This window comes from Mesoplodon densirostris, chromosome 11 (genome assembly GCF_025265405.1).
Source record: "Mesoplodon densirostris isolate mMesDen1 chromosome 11, mMesDen1 primary haplotype, whole genome shotgun sequence".
In the NCBI taxonomy this organism is placed as follows: domain Eukaryota; kingdom Metazoa; phylum Chordata; class Mammalia; order Artiodactyla; family Ziphiidae; genus Mesoplodon; species Mesoplodon densirostris.
In genome coordinates, this window is record NC_082671.1 from 28,783,969 (window position 1) to 28,804,973 (window position 21,005).

The 21,005-nt window shown below is 38.1% G+C and overlaps 1 protein-coding gene across 2 annotated transcripts in view; it reads left to right on the plus strand.

The window, feature by feature from the left end:
- The window catches only part of FGD4 (FYVE, RhoGEF and PH domain containing 4), a 200,660-nt gene that overhangs the window by 164,389 nt on the left and 15,266 nt on the right, over window positions 1-21,005 (plus strand). For both annotated transcript variants that reach the window (XM_060112402.1, XM_060112403.1), the window contains exons 5-10: window positions 651-740; window positions 2,718-2,863; window positions 3,313-3,469; window positions 12,593-12,731; window positions 15,416-15,474; window positions 15,787-15,933. In XM_060112402.1, the coding sequence (XP_059968385.1) occupies window positions 651-740; window positions 2,718-2,863; window positions 3,313-3,469; window positions 12,593-12,731; window positions 15,416-15,474; window positions 15,787-15,933 (738 nt within the window). The remainder of the gene's footprint in view (window positions 1-650; window positions 741-2,717; window positions 2,864-3,312; window positions 3,470-12,592; window positions 12,732-15,415; window positions 15,475-15,786; window positions 15,934-21,005) is intronic.

A 21,005-nucleotide genomic window follows, 5' to 3' on the forward strand; every position in this document is an offset into this window, starting at 1 on the left:
AAGTAAAAAGATAAAAGATGTTTCAAAGAAAAGGTGGAAGATAGTGTTAATTATACAGAGATCAAAGAAGTTATCATAGATTAAATCTAGCTGATTTCTAATTTTGTTCATTTCTGGTTGGATGTTCCTTGATGACCGAAAGGAATTGGGTACCTGAGAAGCTTAAGAAAACTTCTGATGAAACCATTTTTTTAAATCAATTTTTAAAAATTTTTATTTATTTATTTATTTGCTTGATTTTGGCTGCATTGGGTCTTCGTTGCTACAAGCGGGCTTTCTCTAGTTGCGGTGAGTGAGGGCTACTCTTCATTGCGTTACCCGGGCTTCTCATTGTGGTGGCTTCTCTTGTTGCAGAGCACAGGCTCTAGGTGCACGGGCTTCAGTAGTTGTGACACGTGGGCTCAGTAGTTGTGGATCGCGGGCTCTAGAGAGCAGGCTCAGTAGTGGTGGCACACGGGCATAGTTGCTCTGCGGCATGTGGGATCTTCCCGGACCAGGACTTGTACCCGTGTCCCTTGCACCGGCAGTCGGATTCTTAACCACTGCACCACCAGGGAAGTCCTTGATGAAACCATTTGATAATATTTATTACTTGAGAAATACTGTCCATGCTTTATTTCCTGATATGTGAATATCTGTTCTGTTTTCAGGAGACTAATGAGCAAAAACTTCACAAAATAGCCAATGAACTTTTGCTTACAGAAAGAGCTTACGTCAGCCGACTTGACCTCTTAGATCAGGTAATATTTTCCCTTTCAGTATTTTATTTTATGGCATCAAACATCATTTTAACTTAGTAATTTAAGTGTTTTAGAAACTGCAAGAAGGACCTAGCCATTTTTGGCAAGTGAAAGCTACTTCCTCAAGGAGATCTCTAACATTTTCAGCTCTGTCAGTGAATTCATTAGGTATAAAGGTTCCATAATTCATAAAAAACAGATTGAAGGACTGTCTGTATGACTTGCAAAATGCCTTTATCTGTGTCTTTCAATCCTAAACACTACTCTGTTTCTTGCCCACTTATTGTGACCCTGAAGGCCATGTTAGTAAATAGGAGATTCTGATGTTGACACGAATACATCACTTATTCTTGTCTCACTTGCTGTTGTGAATGATCTGAATTGCTGCAGTCATAGGGCCAGAAGGAATTTTGAGTTCACGTGTTCAGCCTTGCATAAAACGTTCAAAACAGTGCCAGGTGTAAATATTTGTTGAATATGTGAATAATATTTTGTACTTTAATCATGGTGGATGCTTGTGAATCATCTCAAATATACATTTGCAAAGAAAGTTTTAAAATGCATCATTAAGAATAACTGTTAAACGCGATGGCTTCTTAATCCTGTTTCAGTGATAAAAGATCAAGATAATTGGTAGATTGTCTGCTAATACAGACTCCTCTTATTAAAAGATAAAGTTGCCAACTTTGAGTAAATCAGTTGCAAGAAGATGTTCCGCTATTGCAGTTGGAAAAATGGAACTTTGTGGGAGCAGGCCATCCTGGGCACACCTCTTTATCAGTTCCTAGAGTAGATTACATGCCTGTTAGGGTGACCCTTAAAGGGCCAGATTAAGACTTGTGTTCTCTGAGATAATGTGTTTGTGACTCAAATACTCACTTTCCAAAGAATTGCACCATAAGTCAATCAATTCATGTTGGTTTGTGCCTTTGAAACAATGTTTCTCCTCATGGTGATTACAGACCTGAAACTTTTAGGTATTCCCATAGTGGAAATGTGTTTTTTCCTCTTACCAAGTTACACTTTTTTTCTTCTTTCTTTCTTTCTTTTTTTCAGCCATATTATCTTGTCAGCTACTGTTGCTGACCTTTTAGAATTTAGTCTTAATTACTAAAATATCCTATTGCAGTCTCTAAGGACATAATTTTGTATTCTTTTGCCTCTCAAGAAAATGCAATGCAGGTGAATTTAGAAAATAAACAACCATCTGGACATTATGAAAGAACAAGACCTCCTTCTGCCTACATTTAACAGAGTGGCAATTAAGAGGTATAGTAGCCCTACTGGAGTAGAGCTAAGACTGCAAAACTGTTTTTTACTGTCTTTAAGATACCTGTTATTATGTACAAGGGAAGATCTTTTTATCCTCATTTCTGAGTTTTAAGTTACCATGCATTATTATTTACTAAAGCAGAAAAACATGTGAGAACTGAAATACTCTTTTGTTCATGCATTGACCACATATTTTTTAAGCACCTTTTCTACTGTGAGAAGTAAATCACAATGTTCTACCTCCCCAAGGAGTGTACAGTTTTAATAGGGAAAATGAAATACATGCCATATATAATAAAGGGCAATATGTAATATGTGCCATAGAAGTCATTCAAAATATAAAGAGGAGTGGAAAATACCACAGTTATTATGCACCTGTGTAGTTTCCCATCTTTTAACTCTACCTATGGATAGGAAGGGTAAATCCTGTTACCCTCAACTGGAAATTCTCTGGAACAGAAACGATTAACATCCCACAGATAGAGGCATAGCCTAGGTTAGAGTCAAAGCTTCCTAATTCTAATTCCTGGTTCTTCTTAAAGCATATACTCACTCCTACATCTCAAAAATGATTGATTTCTTGAATCACAAACTTTTCCATTTATTCAACAAAAGGTTACTAAGAGCCCACTATGTGCCTTAGCACAGTGTTAGATGGTTAACCAATAAATTTGAAGTAATGTTTGCATTAATTCTCTTATTCAGGTATTTTATTGCAAACTACTGGAAGAAGCAAATCGAGGCTCATTTCCAGCAGAGATGGTGAATAAAATCTTTTCTAATATTTCATCAATAAATGCCTTCCATAGTAAATTCCTATTGCCAGAGCTGGAGAAAAGAATGCAAGAATGGTAAGAGGCATAGATAGCAAATAATATATCTAAGGCAGTCATACTAGAAGCTGTGTTATTCAGCTGTTAAATTGAAATAATAATGCTACACAGAGCTGTAAACAAACATTTACACAAAGATTCAATGTTAAAGATCACTGAAAGACCCTTGTGGTACATTTTTGTCTTTAGTTGAAAAAGGTTTCATCTCTCCTTTCCAAACTATAGTTTGATTAGTGGAGGCAAGATATTAAGGGTAATCTGGAGCTTCAAGAATTCCAAGAGTAAAGCATCTCTCTTTACTGTGTCATTCCTAAACTCCCTGTAAAAACTCGCTGTCTATCAGTCTCACAGCAAAGTGGATCTGCAAAGCGCAGGGTACGTGTAGAAAGTGATTACTTCATTTGGAGTCCTGTTAATTCACTCATTCTATAAGAAATCTTAACAACTTGTTTCTATGTTTTATACAGGGAAACTACCCCTAGAATTGGTGACATCCTTCAGAAATTGGCCCCATTCCTTAAGATGTATGGAGAATATGTGAAGGGATTTGATAACGCAATGGAATTGGTTAAAAACATGACAGAGCGTATTCCCCAGTTCAAATCAATAATTGAAGAAATTCAGGTAATAGGACTATTTTGTTCAAGGCTGTAATTACTTTTTCTGTACAAATCATAAGGTCTTCTAGATTTAAAATTTAGATTGAGAGATGTGAGACACCTGGCCAAATTCCATTCTGGTCTGAATTATGCAGAAATCATCTCTGCAAAGTTAAAATATTTATTGAGCACATGCAATATACTGAACAGTGAATTCTCCATTTGCTTTTGAGGCAAGGAGAGCCTGGCTTTATCAGGGTCCACATTAATTTACAAAGTAAGTTCCCATTCAGCTCTGTGTCTCCCTTGCTTGCTTTCAGAGGTTGAGATGTTGGAATGACTATAAATGAATATAAAGAATGATTGCTATAAACCCTGACATTTTAGAAATATAATTACAGTTGACCTTTCAACAACCTAAGGGTTATGGGTGCTGATCCCCCATGTGTTTGAAAATCCCAGTATAACTTTACTGTCAGCCCTCCATATCTGTGGTTATGCATCATGGATTCAACCAACCATGGATTATGTAGTACTGTAGTACACATTTACTGAAAAAAAAAATGTGCATATAAGTTGACCTGTGCAGTTCAAACCCATGTTCAAGGATCAACTGTATTCTATTTTATTTCATTTTGGGTTTTTTTTTTTTTTTGGTCATGTTATATATGTGTCCTGACTTTTAAAATTTCATCAAACCTGGATAATACATTTTAATAATATCATAGTAATTTCTGTTTGATTCTCTAGTCAAAACTGTTGATCACTTCTTCTTTGCTGAAGTTTAAATATTGAAAAGGAATTCTTTAGATCACATAAGGTTATTTGGATGGGGATTCTTTTGCTCCTTGACTGCCTTCTTTTGTGTTACATAAATATATATATATTTATTTTTTATAAATCTATTTTTTTTATTTATTTATTTTTGGCTGCATTGGGTCTTCGTTGCTGTGCGCGGGCTTTCTCTAGTTGCAGTGAGCAGGGGCAACTCTTTGTTGAGGTTGAGGTTGTGGGCTTCTCATTGCGGTGGCTTCTACTGTTGCAGAGCATGGACTCCAGGAGCACAGGCTTTAGTAGTTGTGGCTCGCGGGCTCTAGAGTGCCGGCTCAGCAGTTGTAGCACACAGGCCCAGCTGCTCCATGGCATGTGGGATCTTCCTGCACCATGGCTCAAACCTGTGTCCTCTGCATTGGCAGGCGGAATCCCAACCACTGCACCACCAGGGAAGACCCTGTGTTACATAAATATTTTTATGTGTTTTAAATTCATTAATATAGTGATATGATTACTTTTTTGTACAATTTTATGTCTTTTAAAGAAGTTAAGAGAATATTAAAAAAATATCTATATGCAGATCAATGTGATGCTGACAACATCAACAAAAGAAAAGACAAAAACCACATGATCATCTCAATAGATGCAGAAAAAGCATTTGATAAAATGCAACATCGATTCATGATAAAAACTCTTACCAAAACGGGTATTGAAGGAACATATCTCAACATAATAAAAACTATTTATGAAAAACCCACAGCCAGCATAACACTCAACAGTGAAAAGCTTGAAAGCCTTCCCACTAAAATCTGGAGCAAGACAATGATGCCCATTCTCACCACTTCTATTCAACATAGTATTGGAAGTCCTAGCCACAGCAGTCAGACAAGAAAAAGAAATAGAAGGTATCCAAATTGGAAGAGAAGTGGTAAAATTGTCATTATATGCAGATGGCATGATACTATATATAGAAAACCCTTAAAGACTCCACAAAGAAACTACTAGAAACTGATAAACGAATTCAGCAACATAGCAGGATACAAGATTAATATACATAAATCTGTTGCATTTCTTTACACTAACAATGAAATATCAAAAAGGGAAAGTAAAAAAACAATCCCTTTTAAAATTGCAGCAAAAAATATATATATTTAGGAGTAAAACCTGACAAAGGAGGTAAAAGACTTATATGCTGAGAATTATAAAACATTGATAAAGGAAATTGAAGATGATTCAAAGAAATGGAAAACTATCCCATGCTCTTGGATTGGAAGAATTAATATTGTTAAAATAGCCATACTACCGGAAGTAATGTACAGGTTTAATACAATCCCTGTCAAAATACCCATGACATTTGTTACAGAACTAGAATAAATAATCCTAAAATTTATATGGAACCATAAAAGACCCAGAATTGCCAAAGTAATCCTGAGGAAAAAGAACAAAGCTGGGGGCATAACCCTCCGAGACTCCAGACAATACTGTAAAGCTACAATAATCAAAACAGTGTGATATTGGTATAAAAACAGACATGTGGATCAATGGAACAGAATAGAGAGCCCAGAAATAAACTCACACACCTGTGGTCAGTTAATCTTCGACAAAGGAGACAAAAATATACAATGGAGAAAAAACAGTCTCTTCAGCAATTGGTGTTGGGGAACCTGAACAGCTGCATGTAAATCAATGAAATTAGAACACACCCTCACACAATACACAAAAGTAAATTCAAAATGGCTTAAAGACTTAAATATAAGACATGACACCATAAAACTCCTAGAAGAGAATATAGCAAAACATTCTCTGACAGAAATTGTACCAATGTTTTCTTAGGTCAGTCTCCTGAGGCAATAAAAATAAAAGCAAAAATAAACAAATGGGACCTAGTCAAACATAAGCTTTTGCACAGCAAAGGAAACCATAAGCAAAAGGAAGAGACAGCCTATGGACTGGGAGAAAATATTTGCAAATGGTACAACCAACAAGGGCTTAATTTCCAAAATATACAAATGGCTCATACAACTCAATAACAAAAAAGCAAACAACCCAATTAAAAAATGGGCAGATGACCTAAATAGACATTTCTCCAAAGAAGACATACAGATGGCCAAAAGGCACATAAAAAGATGATCAACATCACTAATTATTAGAGAAATGCAAATCAAAATTACAGTGAGGTATCATCTCACACCAGTCAGAATGGCCATCATTTAAAAGTCTACAAATAAATGCTGGAGAGGATGGGGAAAAAAGGGAACCCTCCAACACTGTTGGTGGGAATGTAAATTGGTGCAGCCACTATGGAGAATAGTATGGAGGTTCCTTAAAAAACTTAGAGTAACCATATGATCCAGCAATCCCACTCCTGGGCATATATCCAGAGAAAACTCTAATTCGAAAAGATACATGCACCCCAATATTCATAGCAACACTATTTACAATAGCCAAGGCATGGAAGCAACTTAAATGTCCATTGACAGTTGAATGGATAAGGAGGATGTAGTATATATACACAGTGGAATACTACTCAGCCATAAAAGTGAATGAAATAATGTCATTTGTAACAACATGGATGGACCTAGAGATTATCATACTAAGTGAACTAAGTCAGAAAGAGAAAGACAAATACCATCTGACATCATTTATATGTGGAATCTAAAATGTGACACAAATGAACTATTTACAAACAGAAACAGACTCAAAGACATAGGAAACAAGTTTATGGTTACCAAAGAGGAAAGGGGGGTGTGGGAGGGATACATTAGGAGTTTAGGATTAGCAGATACAAGCTACTATGTATAAAATAGATAAGCAACAAGGTCCTACTGTATAGCACCAGGAAATATATTCAATATCCTGTGATAAACCATAATGGAAAAGAATATGGACAGAGAATATATATGTATAACTGAATCACTTTTCTGTACACCAGAAACTAACACAACATTGTAAATCAACTATTCTTCAATTTGAAAAAAGAAAAATGTCTACAAATATGTTTTTAACCCATATATTTACCATTTCTGGAATAAGTTCCTTTCAGCATGAAAATGATGTGTTTCTTGTGAGGCAGAGTGAATAGCAATGAATTTTCTTGGGCTTTGTTTATTTGGAAAATATTTTTTTCTTCACTATTGAATGATAGCATTACTAGACACAGAATTCTTGGCTGATAGCTTTTTTCTTTCAGCATTTTGAATGTCATTTCACTGTTTTCTGCCCTCCCTTGTGTCAGATGAGAAGTTAGCCCTTAATTGTATTGACAGTCCCCTGTATGTAATGAATCACTTTTCTCTTGCTGCTTTCAAAGTTTTCTCTTTGTTTTTGGCTTTTAACAGTTTGAAAATGATGTGGATCTTTTTTGTATTTATCCTGCTCGGAGTAAATTGAGCTTCTTGATTGTGTAGATTTTAAAAAATCAGTTTGGGAAGTTTTCAGCCATTGTTTCTTTGCATTTCGTATTTTCATTACCCAAGTTTCTTTCTTTTTTTAAAAATTAATTAATTTTTAATTTATTTTTGGCTGCACTGGGTCTTTGTTGCTGTGTGTAGGTTTTCTCTAGTTGTGGCGAGTGGGGGCTACTCTTCGTTGAGGTACACGGGCTTCTCATTGTGGTGGCTTCTCGTTGTGGAGCACGGACTCTAGGCATGCAGACTTCAGTAGCAGGCTTCGGTGCGTGGGCTCAGTAGTTGTGGCTCGTGGGCTCTAGAGTGCAGGCTCAGTAGTTGTGGCACACGGGCTTAGTTGCTCCACGGCATGTGGGTCCTTCCCAGAGCAGGGCTCAAACCCGTGTCCCCTGCATTGGCAGGCGGATTCTTAACCACTGCTCCACCAGGGAGGACCCATTATGCAAGTTTCTGAGACCTGTTCAATTTTCTTCCTTTTTTCTCTTTGTTTTTTAGACTGTATAATTTCAATTAATATTCCTTCAAGTTCATTGATTTTTCTGCCATCTTGTTTCTGCTGTTGAGTCTCTGGGGTGAATTTTTCATTTCAGTTATTGTACTTTTCAGCTCCAGAATTTTCATTTGGTTCTTTTTTATACTGTCTGATTCCTCCTTGAAAATTGCTATGTATGCATGTATTGTTGTTATACGTTTCACGTTCTTCAAATATGATTACCTTTATTTCTTTGAACATACATATAATAGCTATGTTGAAATCTTTGCTATATCCAATATATAAGCTCACTCAGAAACAATTTTATTTGACTGCCTTTTTTCTTCAGCGTAGGTTAATACTTCACTATTTATTTGAATATCTCTTTTTTTTGCTGAATACTGGACATTATAATTTATGTATTTATTTATTTATTTGTTTATTTTTTTATTTTGGTTGCGTTGGGTCTTTGTTGCTGCGCATGGGCTTTCTCTAGTTGTGGCAAGCGGGAGCTACTCTTTGTTGAGGTGCGTGGGCTTCTCATTGTGGTGGCTTCTCTTGTTGCAGAGCACGGGCTCTAGGCGCGCGGGCTTCAGTAGTTGTGGTGCATGGGCTTAGTTGCTCTGCTGCATGTGGCATCTTCCCGGACCAGGGCTCAAACCCATGTCCCCTGCATTGGCAGGCAGGTTCTTAACCACTGCGCCACCAGGGAAACCCTGGACATTTTAGATAACCTATTTTGTGGGAACTCTAGATTCGGATTTTCCCTACTGAGAGTGGCTGCGGTTACTTTTGTTTTTTTGTTTGTTTGTTTATTAACTTGCTTAGACTAAATGTATGAACTTTATCTCTCCTCTGGTATGCAGACACTAATGTCTTTATTCAGTTTTTTGTTGAATATTCTTGCGTTTGTATGTGATCTTGGCTTTATAGGGGTTGCCCCTTTAACCTGTGTAGGTTAAAGATCAAACAGTTATTAAACACAGGTGCTTAACTACCTAGATCCAGTTAGCTTCTCTCCTCTGCTGATGTCCCTATAATTGTATGTGGAGGGGCACACACTTATTTAAAGATCAGGCCATTTCCAAGTCCTTGTGGCCCTTTCACATCTCCTATCTGTATCTTTTCTCTGCATCTCCACAACCTCAGAGTGGCCAGGAGTTTGCTGGCTTGGGCTCTCTTCTGCCTCTGCTGGTTATTCACACAGCCTCAGCCAAGGAAATGATTGTCCGACCACAACACAGCTTCAGGCTATTAAAGTCATTGGTCTTCCCCACTTGCCCACCTCAGAGACCATCACTTCCACGGACAGTGTTGCTGAGCATATGGTTCACCGCTCTAAATCAAATGAGCCCTCTTCAACTTCAGCAGAGAAACTGCCAGTCCTCACAGCCTGCCCCACCCTTGCAGAATCTTCACGTTGACTGAGCTGGGGGAGGAAGAGGTGCAGCCCCAGGCCAGAATACCACAACTTCTTGCTGTTCTTACCCAAAGTTCAGCAGTTTTTAAAAGAAACACTTTTCAGATTGTTTTGTGCCTTTGGTCAATTTCCAAAGTGCTGAAATGATTGTTGTTGTTGTTAAAATCAATTTTATCCAGCTTTAAAGTTGCTTTTTATTTTTCTTTTAATTTTTATTGGAATATAGTTGCTTTACAACATTGTGTTAGTTTCTACTGTGCAGCAAAGTGAATCAGCTATATGTATACATATATACCCTCTTTTTTGGATTTCCTTCCCGTTTAGGTCACCACGGAGCACTGAGTAGAGTTCCCAGAGCTATAGTAGGTTCTCATTATAAAGTCGCTGTTTAAAGGGAGGATTTTGCCAGTCTCCTCACTCAGCCGTAGCCAAAAGTCCTGCTCTTCCCCTTCACTCCTTTTTTTGAACATCTCTTTTCTCTCATGATTAAGCACTCATCTACCTTTCTGAACACTGGCTCCTTCTTTGGTTCTTTCACTAACCCCTTTTGCTAATATTGAAATGTGGGCAGAATACAAGGTTTTTGCCCTTCATAGTCTTCTTTCTCTCCACACTCTCAATGACATCATAGTTTCCCAAGCCTTTAACCATCATGTCATACAGATGCTTATCGGGTCATTATTTCTAGTGTACTCCTCTACCCCTGAACTCCAGTTAACAAAATGCTGAGTGCTGGCTACACAATTCTGTATGAACATATTGTTGTCAATACAAAGTCAACATGTTCCATTCCTGTCTTTAGCTTACAAACATTTTTTCCACTTGACCTTTTGTGCCTTGCATAGAGTAGCTTGTGGTTATGTGATTGGATTTATCACATAGCACCAATATTCTTTTATTCACCAGAATTTGACCACTTGGCTTTATCTTTGATTTGTCACTTTTCCTCATTCTCTGTATGTGTTCATTTGCCCGTTAGATAATATTTTCAAGGGACTTAGCACGGAGCTTGTTGCATAGTAAGTGCTCACTACACGATGGTGGTCATTATTGTTGTTTCATCAAATATTAAAACTATCTCAGCAATGTCTGTCTTCTCCATATTATGAGGAAAGGATGGAGTTGTGAAAGGAATGGTAGATTGAGAATCAACTAACCTAGTTTAGGATTCTAGTCTGCCACTTAGAGCCACTTGACCTTAGAAAACTCCCCTAACTTTTCTGAGCAAGTTTCTTTGTGTAAAAATTTGGGGATCAGTAATATTTTCCTGGATATATATATATATATATATATATATATATATATATATATATATATATATATATATATACATGTGTGTGTATATATATATATATATATATATATATATACCATAGGCTTGCTGGAGAAAATCAAATGCAATAACTAAACTTATAATATTAATATCTATCTTACACTTTATTAAGGAAAGCCATTAACCCTCAGCTTCCATGCTAATTTCAGGCTCTTTTTACTTTTCTCCTGGTCTACAATAACTTCCAAACTAGTTTCCCCACATCTGCCTAAAGGCACATTGCTGTAGGTTAATCTTAATAGCTGTCATATCTAATGATGTCACTCCCCTGCATGAAAACCTGCATTAGATGAAGTAAATCTAAACCCAGCTTAACATTATTGCCCCAGATTACCTTTTCTTCCTCATCCCCTACTTCCCTATAAATATCTTATTTCTGAGCAGAACTCAACTGCCCCCTTTCACTAAACGTGCTTCATGCCCCACTGTCTTGGGCCTGTTCTCCAAGGTCCCTCTTCCTGCACTTACCCCCTGGTATTCCTCATTTCCCTGCCCAAAGCCTGACCTCACCTGAGTTCATGTGTAAATATTCCATTCTCTATGAAGCTTTTAGTTTCTTGTTTGCTTTGAATGCAAACATCATGTCTTAATACAACATTTTTTACCCTGCAGTGCCCTGATCATGGTCATCAATAAATATAGTAAGGGGGTTTCTGCTTTGTTTAATATGAACAGGAACACATCTTATTTTTCAAGTAATCTTTTTTCTCTCCTTCCACATTGACAGCTTACTGAAAGCATGTTCTATAGACTCAATTTTGCCCTAAGCAAAGGAGATCTGTTTAGAGTTTAATTTCTAGTGGAAAAGAATGCCATGACCTAATGAAAAATTAAAAATTTCTTATCTTGTCACTTTTCTACATGTGGAGTCTTTTTTAAGTTCAAAGGAAATGACATTTATGGTAGCCTTATTATGAAATAGTTTCTGCTGAGTCCAGAGTCATTTAATGCAGTGTTACTTAGTGAACCTCATTAAATAGATGCTTCTTTTGAAAATCTCTGGAGTATGATTTAATAATGTGATCTGACAAACCCTTGTAGTGACTAACTGAAGTGGATGGCATCAATCTGGAACTTTCTTGCTTAAAATTCTGCTTGATTTTTCTTTCTGTTCTAAACGCTAGATTGGTGGTCCTCAAACTTTAATGGAAGAATTGGAGGTGTTTTTATGCATATGCCCAGGCTGTGGCCTCAAAATTGTGGTTTCATAGATTGCGATGGGATTCAGAATTTCCCTTTCTTAAAATAAATTTATTTATTTTATTTATTTATTTTTGGCTGCATTGGTTCTTTGTTGCTGCGTGCGGTCTTTCTCTAGTTGGGGGGAGCGGGGGCTACTCTTTGTTGAGGTGTGTGGGCTTCTCACTGCGGTGGCTTCTCTTGTTGCAGAGCACGGACTCTAGGCGCACAGGCTCAGCAGTTGTGGCTCGCGGGCTCTAGAGCACAGGCTCGGTAGTTGTGGCGCATGGACTTAGTTGCTCCGTGGCATGTGGGATCTTCCCGGACCAGGGTTTAAACCCGTGTCCCCTGCGTTGGCAGGCGGATTCTTAACCACTGCACCACCAGGGAAGCCCAGAATTTCCATTTTTAATAGCATCCCAGGTATATCTAATGCAGGTGATGCACAGACCACACTTTGTAGGGAAATGCTGCCCTTAATGAAAATTCTATGTTACGTTGAATTTTTTTAGACTGGCTAACCTAATTTTTAAATCTTTTTTAAAAAACCTTTCTCATTACAGAAACAGAAGATCTGTGGGAGCTTGACTTTGCAGCATCACATGCTAGAACCTGTTCAGCGGATTCCCCGGTATGAGATGCTCCTTAAGGACTACCTAAGGAAATTGCCCCCTGGTTCTCCGGACTGGAATGATGCTAAAAGTAAATACTCACACACACCCCAGGCCCCGCCCCTGCTTTCCATTATGGGATAATTTAGTGGCCAAGTAGGCTTGTGATTTCAAAGTGAGATAGGTCTTATAGCCACTTTAGTAAAATATTGGTGCCAGAAAATAACCTCACTGGAAATTGTCATCAGCACCTCAGTTAGGCAAGCACTTTTGAGCCCAAATCATAGGCTTGGAGCAATGCAAATCACATTTCTCATGCTGGTTTCATGTTAATCATTAACTCTGAAATATAAAACTGTAGTCTTAGAGACATCTGGAATAGCAATACACAGTTACCTTCTCACAGGAAGAATACAACCATTCAGAATTACTAGTGCTGCTGGTTAATTAGGTAGGTTGATACATACCAAGAAAACTAAGATGACATTTACTATGTAAAAATAACCTAAGCAAAGTGATATCTCTCTACCTTTCTCTGCTGTAAGACAGAAGAGACAGTGGTGCTGTTTGGTGTTAGTTAACATTTTCCCTGAGAAAACTTTATTCCTGCTCTACTCCTGTACTCCTTTTTTTTTTATGAAAAAATAAAAAATCTTTTATTTTTTCATTAGATCATATTGGAAGACTTCTTAGGGCTCAAGTTTCAATAAGAATTTTGTTTTCTTGTGTACTTTAAAAAAAATCAGTTAGGGCTTCCCTGGTGGCGCAATGGTTGAGAGTCCGCCTGCCGATGCAGAGAACATGGGTTCGTGCCCCGGTCCGGGAAGATCCCACATGCCGCGGAGCGGCTGGCCGCTGAGCCTGCGCGTCCGGAGCTTGTGCTCCACAACGGGAGAGGCCAGAACAGTGAGAGGCCTGCGTACTGCCAAAAAAAAAAAAAAAAAAAAAATCAGTTAACTGTGAAGAGAAAATTTAACTTGGATTAGTAATCAACATGTACAAACAATACTGGTGTACAATCTTAAAGCATTGCTACTTTCTCTAATAATTTTTTGTCTGCTGTTGTAAGTGAACCTTGTTGAGAGATGAACACAAAACACAATCTTTGGTCTTAGAGACTGGGTCTTTTTCTGAACATAGGCTATCTGTGATGTTTCTCCCACCATCCAAGTGAGTTGGTGACCACAGGAACTTCTCATCTCCCCTTTCTTCCTCTAAAGTTTAGAATTATCCTAACTTGTCTTCTTCCACTTTCCACTTTATCCCCACTTTCCACTCAACTGGCCTGAGTGCTTGGTTTTAGTAGTGGTAGGGTTGGAGCTTGGATCACCATTGCTACTTTTCAAACTAGTCTCTTGGGCAGTGGCCCCAGCCCATCTTAATTTGTCTCCCTCTACTTTGGATCCTATGTGGAATGCAAAGAATTGCCAAAATCAGGATATTTCTCTAAAATATAAATAAAAGGGCTTCCCTGGTGGCTCAGTGGTTGAGAGTCTGCCTGCCGATGCAGGGGACACAGGTTCGTGCCCCGGTCCGGGAAGATCCCACATGCCACGGAGCAGTTGGGCCCGTGAGCCATGGCCGCTGAGCCTGTGCATCCGGAGCCTGTGCTTTGCAACGGGAGAGGCCACAACGGTGAGAGGCCCACGTACCGCAAAAAAAAATAAAAATTAAAAAAAAATAAAATATAAATAAAAATTCTGCTTCTTCTATACTCAAAAGACTTTGACTCCTGCTAGGGTAGCTATGTCAAAAATGAGAGAGTCAGCAACATAATAGGGTATTTTATTACTCTTTTTGGTTTCCCATTACTACTTACACTAAAATTCTAAGGAAATCACAGAAGTACTTTTAGAGACCTAAAAGTAGAGGGGAAAGCAACAAAAGTGCATTTTGTTCAGCAGTAGAATGAAGAAGACAGAAAAGTTGGTTCAGAATAATGAGGTTGTTGTGGTAACAGAATTAACCCAAACAGGATTCATAAGATAGGAAAGAAAGGAAGAGAGCAGGACATGATGTAGGAGAGAACATTCCCTCAGGTTAATCCAGCAGGAAGCCTTAGCTTCCACATCTCTTCACCAGTAGTCCCTAAGCTCCTACCTTGCCCATATCAGAGTTCCCATTCCCATCTCTCGCTACCACCTGCCCCAGCAACAAAACTCTCCATCAACATTGGCATCAGAAAATTCCCTTTCACCTAGACTAGAAACGTGAGTGTGTTTTCCCAAGGAAAACTGATTATGCTTGGTGGTTAATTTGCTCATAAAACTAGTGAAATACTTACTACTGCTGAAATGTTGTAGAACTTTGAGTCAGAAGACTTAGGTTCTAATGTAGCCCTTCAGTATCATAATCTGTGACCTTAGCCAAGCCACATCACTCTCTACGTCTTTCATCTGCCAAATGAAGCTAATATACTTTCCATTTAAGGTTGCATAAGAATGAATTGACCTAATATATATGAAAGCCCCTGACAAAGTTCCTTGTACCAAGCTAGTGTCAGGGTGTTTGTTATTTTGAAGGTCCCTTATCAATTAAATGTACCTGAGAGCCTACTCACTGTATATGACTTTTAATGAGGAAATACCCTTCAAGTTCCAAATAATCTGCTTACAAATGAACTTTTGAAAGTATCCAGCTTGTAAATGCAAATTGCCCCCTGCTTTTATCATGTATCTTCCATCCCAGATTTCTTCTTGTTGTACTGTATATTATTCAGCTATCTAGTAACATAGTAAGGACAAAATGTATTTACTTTTCTTTTTTTCCATTTAGAGTCACTTGAAATTATATCTACAGCAGCAAGTCATTCTAATAGTGCAATAAGAAAAATGGTAAGTGATTTCCAGAGGAAATGGGAATATTCTAGTTAGATAATTGCCAATAATATAGTCTGATATTATCTACAGGTTTGGACCCATATGAATTGACACAAGTGAACAAAAAGATTGTTTATAAAATGTTTAGTGTTATCCCTCTTCTCCCAGGTTTTAATTTGATCATAACTGACATACTTTATACCAAAATTTATGCTTAGTTCCAATCCCTTCTGAATTATGTATATTTTAGCTAAGGTCATTGATTAAAGGAACTAAGATGAAACCTCCTTATATATGATCTTGCTGTGTTTTGTTTTAATGTCCTAGGAGAACCTAAAGAAACTCTTAGAGATTTATGAAATGTTGGGAGAAGAAGAAGACATTGTAAATCCTTCAAATGAGCTAATAAAAGAAGGACAGATCCTCAAACTAGCTGCTCGGAACACATCGGCACAAGAACGCTACCTTTTCTTAGTGAGTTTTGTAGTATGAGCAAGTCACATAAGAATAACCCATAAACATTGTTATATGCATCTTGGAAAAGTAGGATGCTTGCTTGCTCTCACCAAAACAATTATATCTAACCTGGTTTAGTCAGTACTGTCAGGATTCCACATCAGGGAATGTCCTTAGTAACTGAAACTTGTTCTTTCTAGGACACAAATCTTTTTTTGAAGTATTTTTTTCTATAATTTTTCTGTGTACTTACCATGTATAATTTACTTCAGTAGCACGTAGTAAAGATGATTTAACCTTTCCATGATGATCGTAGCCATCAGTGTATATGTGGGGACCACTATTTTTAATTCTTCTAGTTGAAGAAATATATAGACAAAGTTGTAAAACTTGTGCCTCAAATATCTATGTAAAAGTACATGAGTTTACTACATAGTTCCTTTTCACTGCAATCAATCTCCATCCCTTCCTTAACTTCCGGGAAATGACAGTTAGTCTAGAACTTATCGAAAATATAGGAGCTCTCCTTGGGGCATCCAGGCCATTATATTTTAGTCTCTGTTAATTCCAGTTCCTTTCTATATCTAATGATATGATAATAATCATAATAGCTAACAGTGAGTAACAATAAGCTAACATTGAGTAATAGCTCAGTAAATGTTAGCTATTACTATGATTATTATTATAGGCAAAGAAACAGACACATTGGTAAAGAGGCTACCCGGTAACTGGCACATGACACATTCTCAGGATGTTATTCACATCTGACTTTTCTGCTACAAGGCAGTCATCTCACCAGCCTTAGTATGAGTTGTTGGGGGCTTAGAGGTTTCTGTTGTCTGGTTACAGCTTCCTTTGAAAGGAAGATTTACAGGAACTAATTGTCATGCAGAAGGGTGTTCAGTATCTCTCTTGAAGCGTTTCTACCTCAAGTTTGTATAACTCAAGAAAATTGAAAACATGTCCACACAAAATTTATACATGAATGTTCATAGCAAAATTATTCATTATAGCCAAAAAGTGGAAACAAACAAACATTCATCAATGTCCATCAATTGATGAATGGATAAACAAAATGTGGTATAACCATGCACTGGAATATTATATGGCAGTAAAAAGGAATAAAATACTGATACATGCTATGTGGATGAATTTTGAAAACGTTGTATAAAGTGAAAGAAGCCATTCACAAAAAGCCACACTGTGTGATATGATTCCATTTATATGAAATGTCTAGAATAGGCAAATGCATAGAGGCAGGAAGTAAGTAGTGGTAGCCTAGGGCTGGTGGGGAGGAGGAAATGGGTACAGGATTTCTATTTAGAGTCAGGAAATGTTCTAAAATTAGATAGTAGTGATGGCTGCACAATTTACAACTATATAAAAAACATGAATTATACATTTTAAAAGGGTATATGAATTATATCTCAGTAACTCAAAAAATTTATAGATATTTTACAAATTAACTATAAAAAAATCTTCATTGGAGGGCTTCCCTGGTGGTGCAGTGGTTGAGAGTCCCCCTGCCAATTCAGGGGACGTGGGTTCGTGCCCCAGTCCGGGAGGATCCCACGTGCCACGGAGCGGCTGGGCCCATGAGCCATGGCCGCTGGGCCTGTGCGTCCGGAGCCTGTGCTCTGCAACGAGAGAGGCCACAACAGTGAGAGGCCCGCGTACCGCAAAAAAAAAAAAAAAAAAAAAAAAAAAAATCTTCATTGGAGCCCAACAGAAGAACTTCACCTTTCAGAAGCTTTACAGAGACCTAAATGTAAATCAGGGACATGTGATGTCATGTTAGGGTCCAGAGGGCTGTTTATTTTGAAATGTAGGTTTTGTTATTCAAATATGGTGAGGCCAACACATCAGGAGATGATTGCCACTGAAAAGATAGTTATACTCGCAGATTCCCAAAGGAGGGGGCATGCCACACCATGGAAGAGCTACATGAGAAAGCACCAGAGTTGGTCAGAAGGCAGAGGAAGCAAGCCGCAAATGTGGGCAGGAGCCTGTACTGTGGTTTCTGCGAGAAGGAATAGGCAAGGCAGAGAAAACCAGCTTAGAATTTGCTAGTTTAAATAATTTCATCAGGCTCTGGCACACAGGGACTGTTGCCTGGCACGTAGCCTTAGGGTTCTTACGGAAGGGGAATACTGACTCAGAGTGAAAGCGCTCAAAAGAGGAGGTGCTTGGGGTGTGAGTTCCGGATCTGTTGGTTTCCATATGAAAGTCATGCTTGCAGGTGAGCCACTCAGTATCTCAAAGAATTGAGTAGTCCTGAGAGGGGGCAGTCCTCCAGTGTCAGCAAGGCCCCAAGATGTCAAAGCATCAAAAATTCAGATTAAAAAGTCATGCTTAGGGCCCCCCTGGTGGCGCAGTGGTTGAGAGTCCGCCTGCCGATGCAGGGGATACGGGTTCGTGCCCCGGTCTGGGAGGATCCCATATGCCGCGGAGCGGCTGGGCCCGTGAGCCATGGCCGCTGGGCCTGCGCATCCAGGGCCTGTGCTCCGCAACGGGAGAGGCCACAACAGTGAGAGGCCCGCATACAGAAAAAAAAAAAAAAAAAAAAAAAAAAAAAAAAGTCATGCTTAATATACTGTTCTGGGCAAAATGCCTGGGAGTCAGTGTCTTCCCTTTGTCTTTACCTGTAGGTGCTTAGGTAATTTTCCTTTCCCCTCTTCAACGTCAGTGTTACAGTTTCTGTAGTTAAACTTTCAGCTCTGTGTCTAACCAATGGCCTTGGTTTAATTTTCACGTTTGAGAATTATTCTGGAAATAGTTTTGGATTGAATGCCTTAATTCAGAGCCAAATTAAACAGCTATTTGCAGGACAGATGGCAAAGAGCCTTGGGGGAATACAACAGTAGTGACTTTGAGAAAAGTACCCATCTTGTTCCAGTTATTATAAGCTATCAAACATATCGTGTCATTGCCTTCCAGGAGAATGGAGTCATACAGCAGAAATTTTAGGAAAGCCTTATTCATCTTTTGAAGACCATCTTAGAAGCAGTTCCTGTAGTGTTCATTCTTTCAGTCCTTCCCCTCTAGTACTGTACTTGTCACAGAATCTCTCCTCTCCCCAGCACACATTTATTCCCATGGAGCATCTTTTTTTTTCTTATATGTAGAAACTTCAGAAGTACCTTTTATTTTTTCTCCTTTCTCTCTAGAAGTAAAATGAGTGCTAGTTTTCTATTTCCTATTCTGGGGATATTACACGTATAAATCTGAAAAACCAAGTTATATTTAGAATTTGATTTCAGCTTTCAGATGATCATCATGTGTTTGCATATTTACTCGCCTCCACGTCATGCTTTTTATGTTATGTAGGGTACTCTGTTGAGTAAGTCAATAACCACACCTGACATCTGAAAGTTAAAAAAAAAATCACTGAATTATCCCGTAGCATGATAGGAGGTTTTATTCTTGGCTCTTTGGAGTTCTAGTCCTTATTTCCTTATACCTTTTAACAGAGTTATATATATATTTTTCTCTTGACTTATTTAAACTTTGAATACAGGCTGGGCACTGGAAATTTTCTCCAACAATGTATTTTTACCTTCTAAAACAAACTTGAATGAACTGTCACTTGTGAGACATGAAATTGAATTATTTCAATCAAATAATATATTTTAAAGAGACTTGAAATAACTAGTCGAGGAACCCTGGAGATCAAGAAGCAGGAACCTCCCTACACTTATAATAAAGTTGAGACTTTCTTCTAGGGTTTGGCACAGCCTAGCACTTCTAGAGCTTGCCACCCAGAGACTCCTTTGTTAATAACTACTTCTGAGCAGTGGGCATGGAATATAAAAGGAGTTTCTTTCACTGAAAGGGAAAGTCAGTCTACTTGGTGCTACAGTTGTTATAACTCCCTCTTTTAGTACCAGCAAAACCCAGAGAAGGTGATGGTGGCTTTTGCCGCAGGAGCAAGGTTCACAGAGGGAACAGGACTAGCTACTTAATTCCTTTACGTATATGGCATCTTCTTTGTAAGCATTATCACCTTCACCTCTAAGTAGAAGAAAAAGGGTATTTATTGGCTAGTCCTGTCCATTTTGGTGGCGCTTTGCACCTCCTGCAGTACCGTTCAGACATGGCCAAATCCCCTCCTGAGAAGGCCTTATAGAAGAGAGGAAGAAATATTAACATGAACAGTTAGCAAGCTGTTGCCTTAATCAAGTTGGGATGGTGATGAGAACCTTTAAGAGTATTTTCAGATCTCTAAATTCTGTGTACTACAATGAGGCTGTGATTGCCATACTTAGAATACAGTGGACAATTAATGATAAAGCATTGATTATGTTCCCTTCTAGAAATGTAAATGTGAAATGTGGTGCTCAGATATATATGATAAAAATGTATTTAGTGCCCTTTTATTTCTACATTATCTAGTGTGGAAATGAAATTTATGATGTTGGTTATAGGAAGTTGCAAAATAATGTATGAGGAACAAACTGGTAAAAAATTCACTTTCAGAATGAGTACAGTGGACATTGTCACATAAACATGTTGAAATGTTTTAAATATCCATCAACGTTTCTTTCATGGTTGGAGCTAAAAAGAGGACCTGACAAAACAGGACATTATTCCTCACTTAATCCTCTCAACAACCTGTGACTTTTACAGATAATGATCCTGAGACATGAGAGGTTACATAAGTGTTTTAAGTTCCCAGTTGCTTTTGTCTTACAAAAATATATTTAAGCCTAGAAACAGTGTTAGAAACAATAAATATGAAGTAGAAAGATAAATATGGACCTTCTTTAGGAATCTGCCTACAAATTAACCCCCATACTGAGTTTCATCCTTTTGCATGTTTTAATATATTTATAAGTTAATTAAATGCCTTCCCCAAATCATTGCTTGGTACTGATTAGCAGGAGCTGTTCATTGTTTTGTTTTGTTTTGTTATGTTATAAATTTACTTATTTTTTATTTATTTACTTTGGGCTGCATTGGGCCTTTGTTGCTGCGCACGGGCTTTCTCTAGTTGTGTTGAGCAGGGGCTGCTCTTCATTGTGGTGTACAGGCTTCTCACTGCAGTAGCTTCTCTTGTTGCAAGCGTGGGCTCTAGCCACGCGGGCTTCACT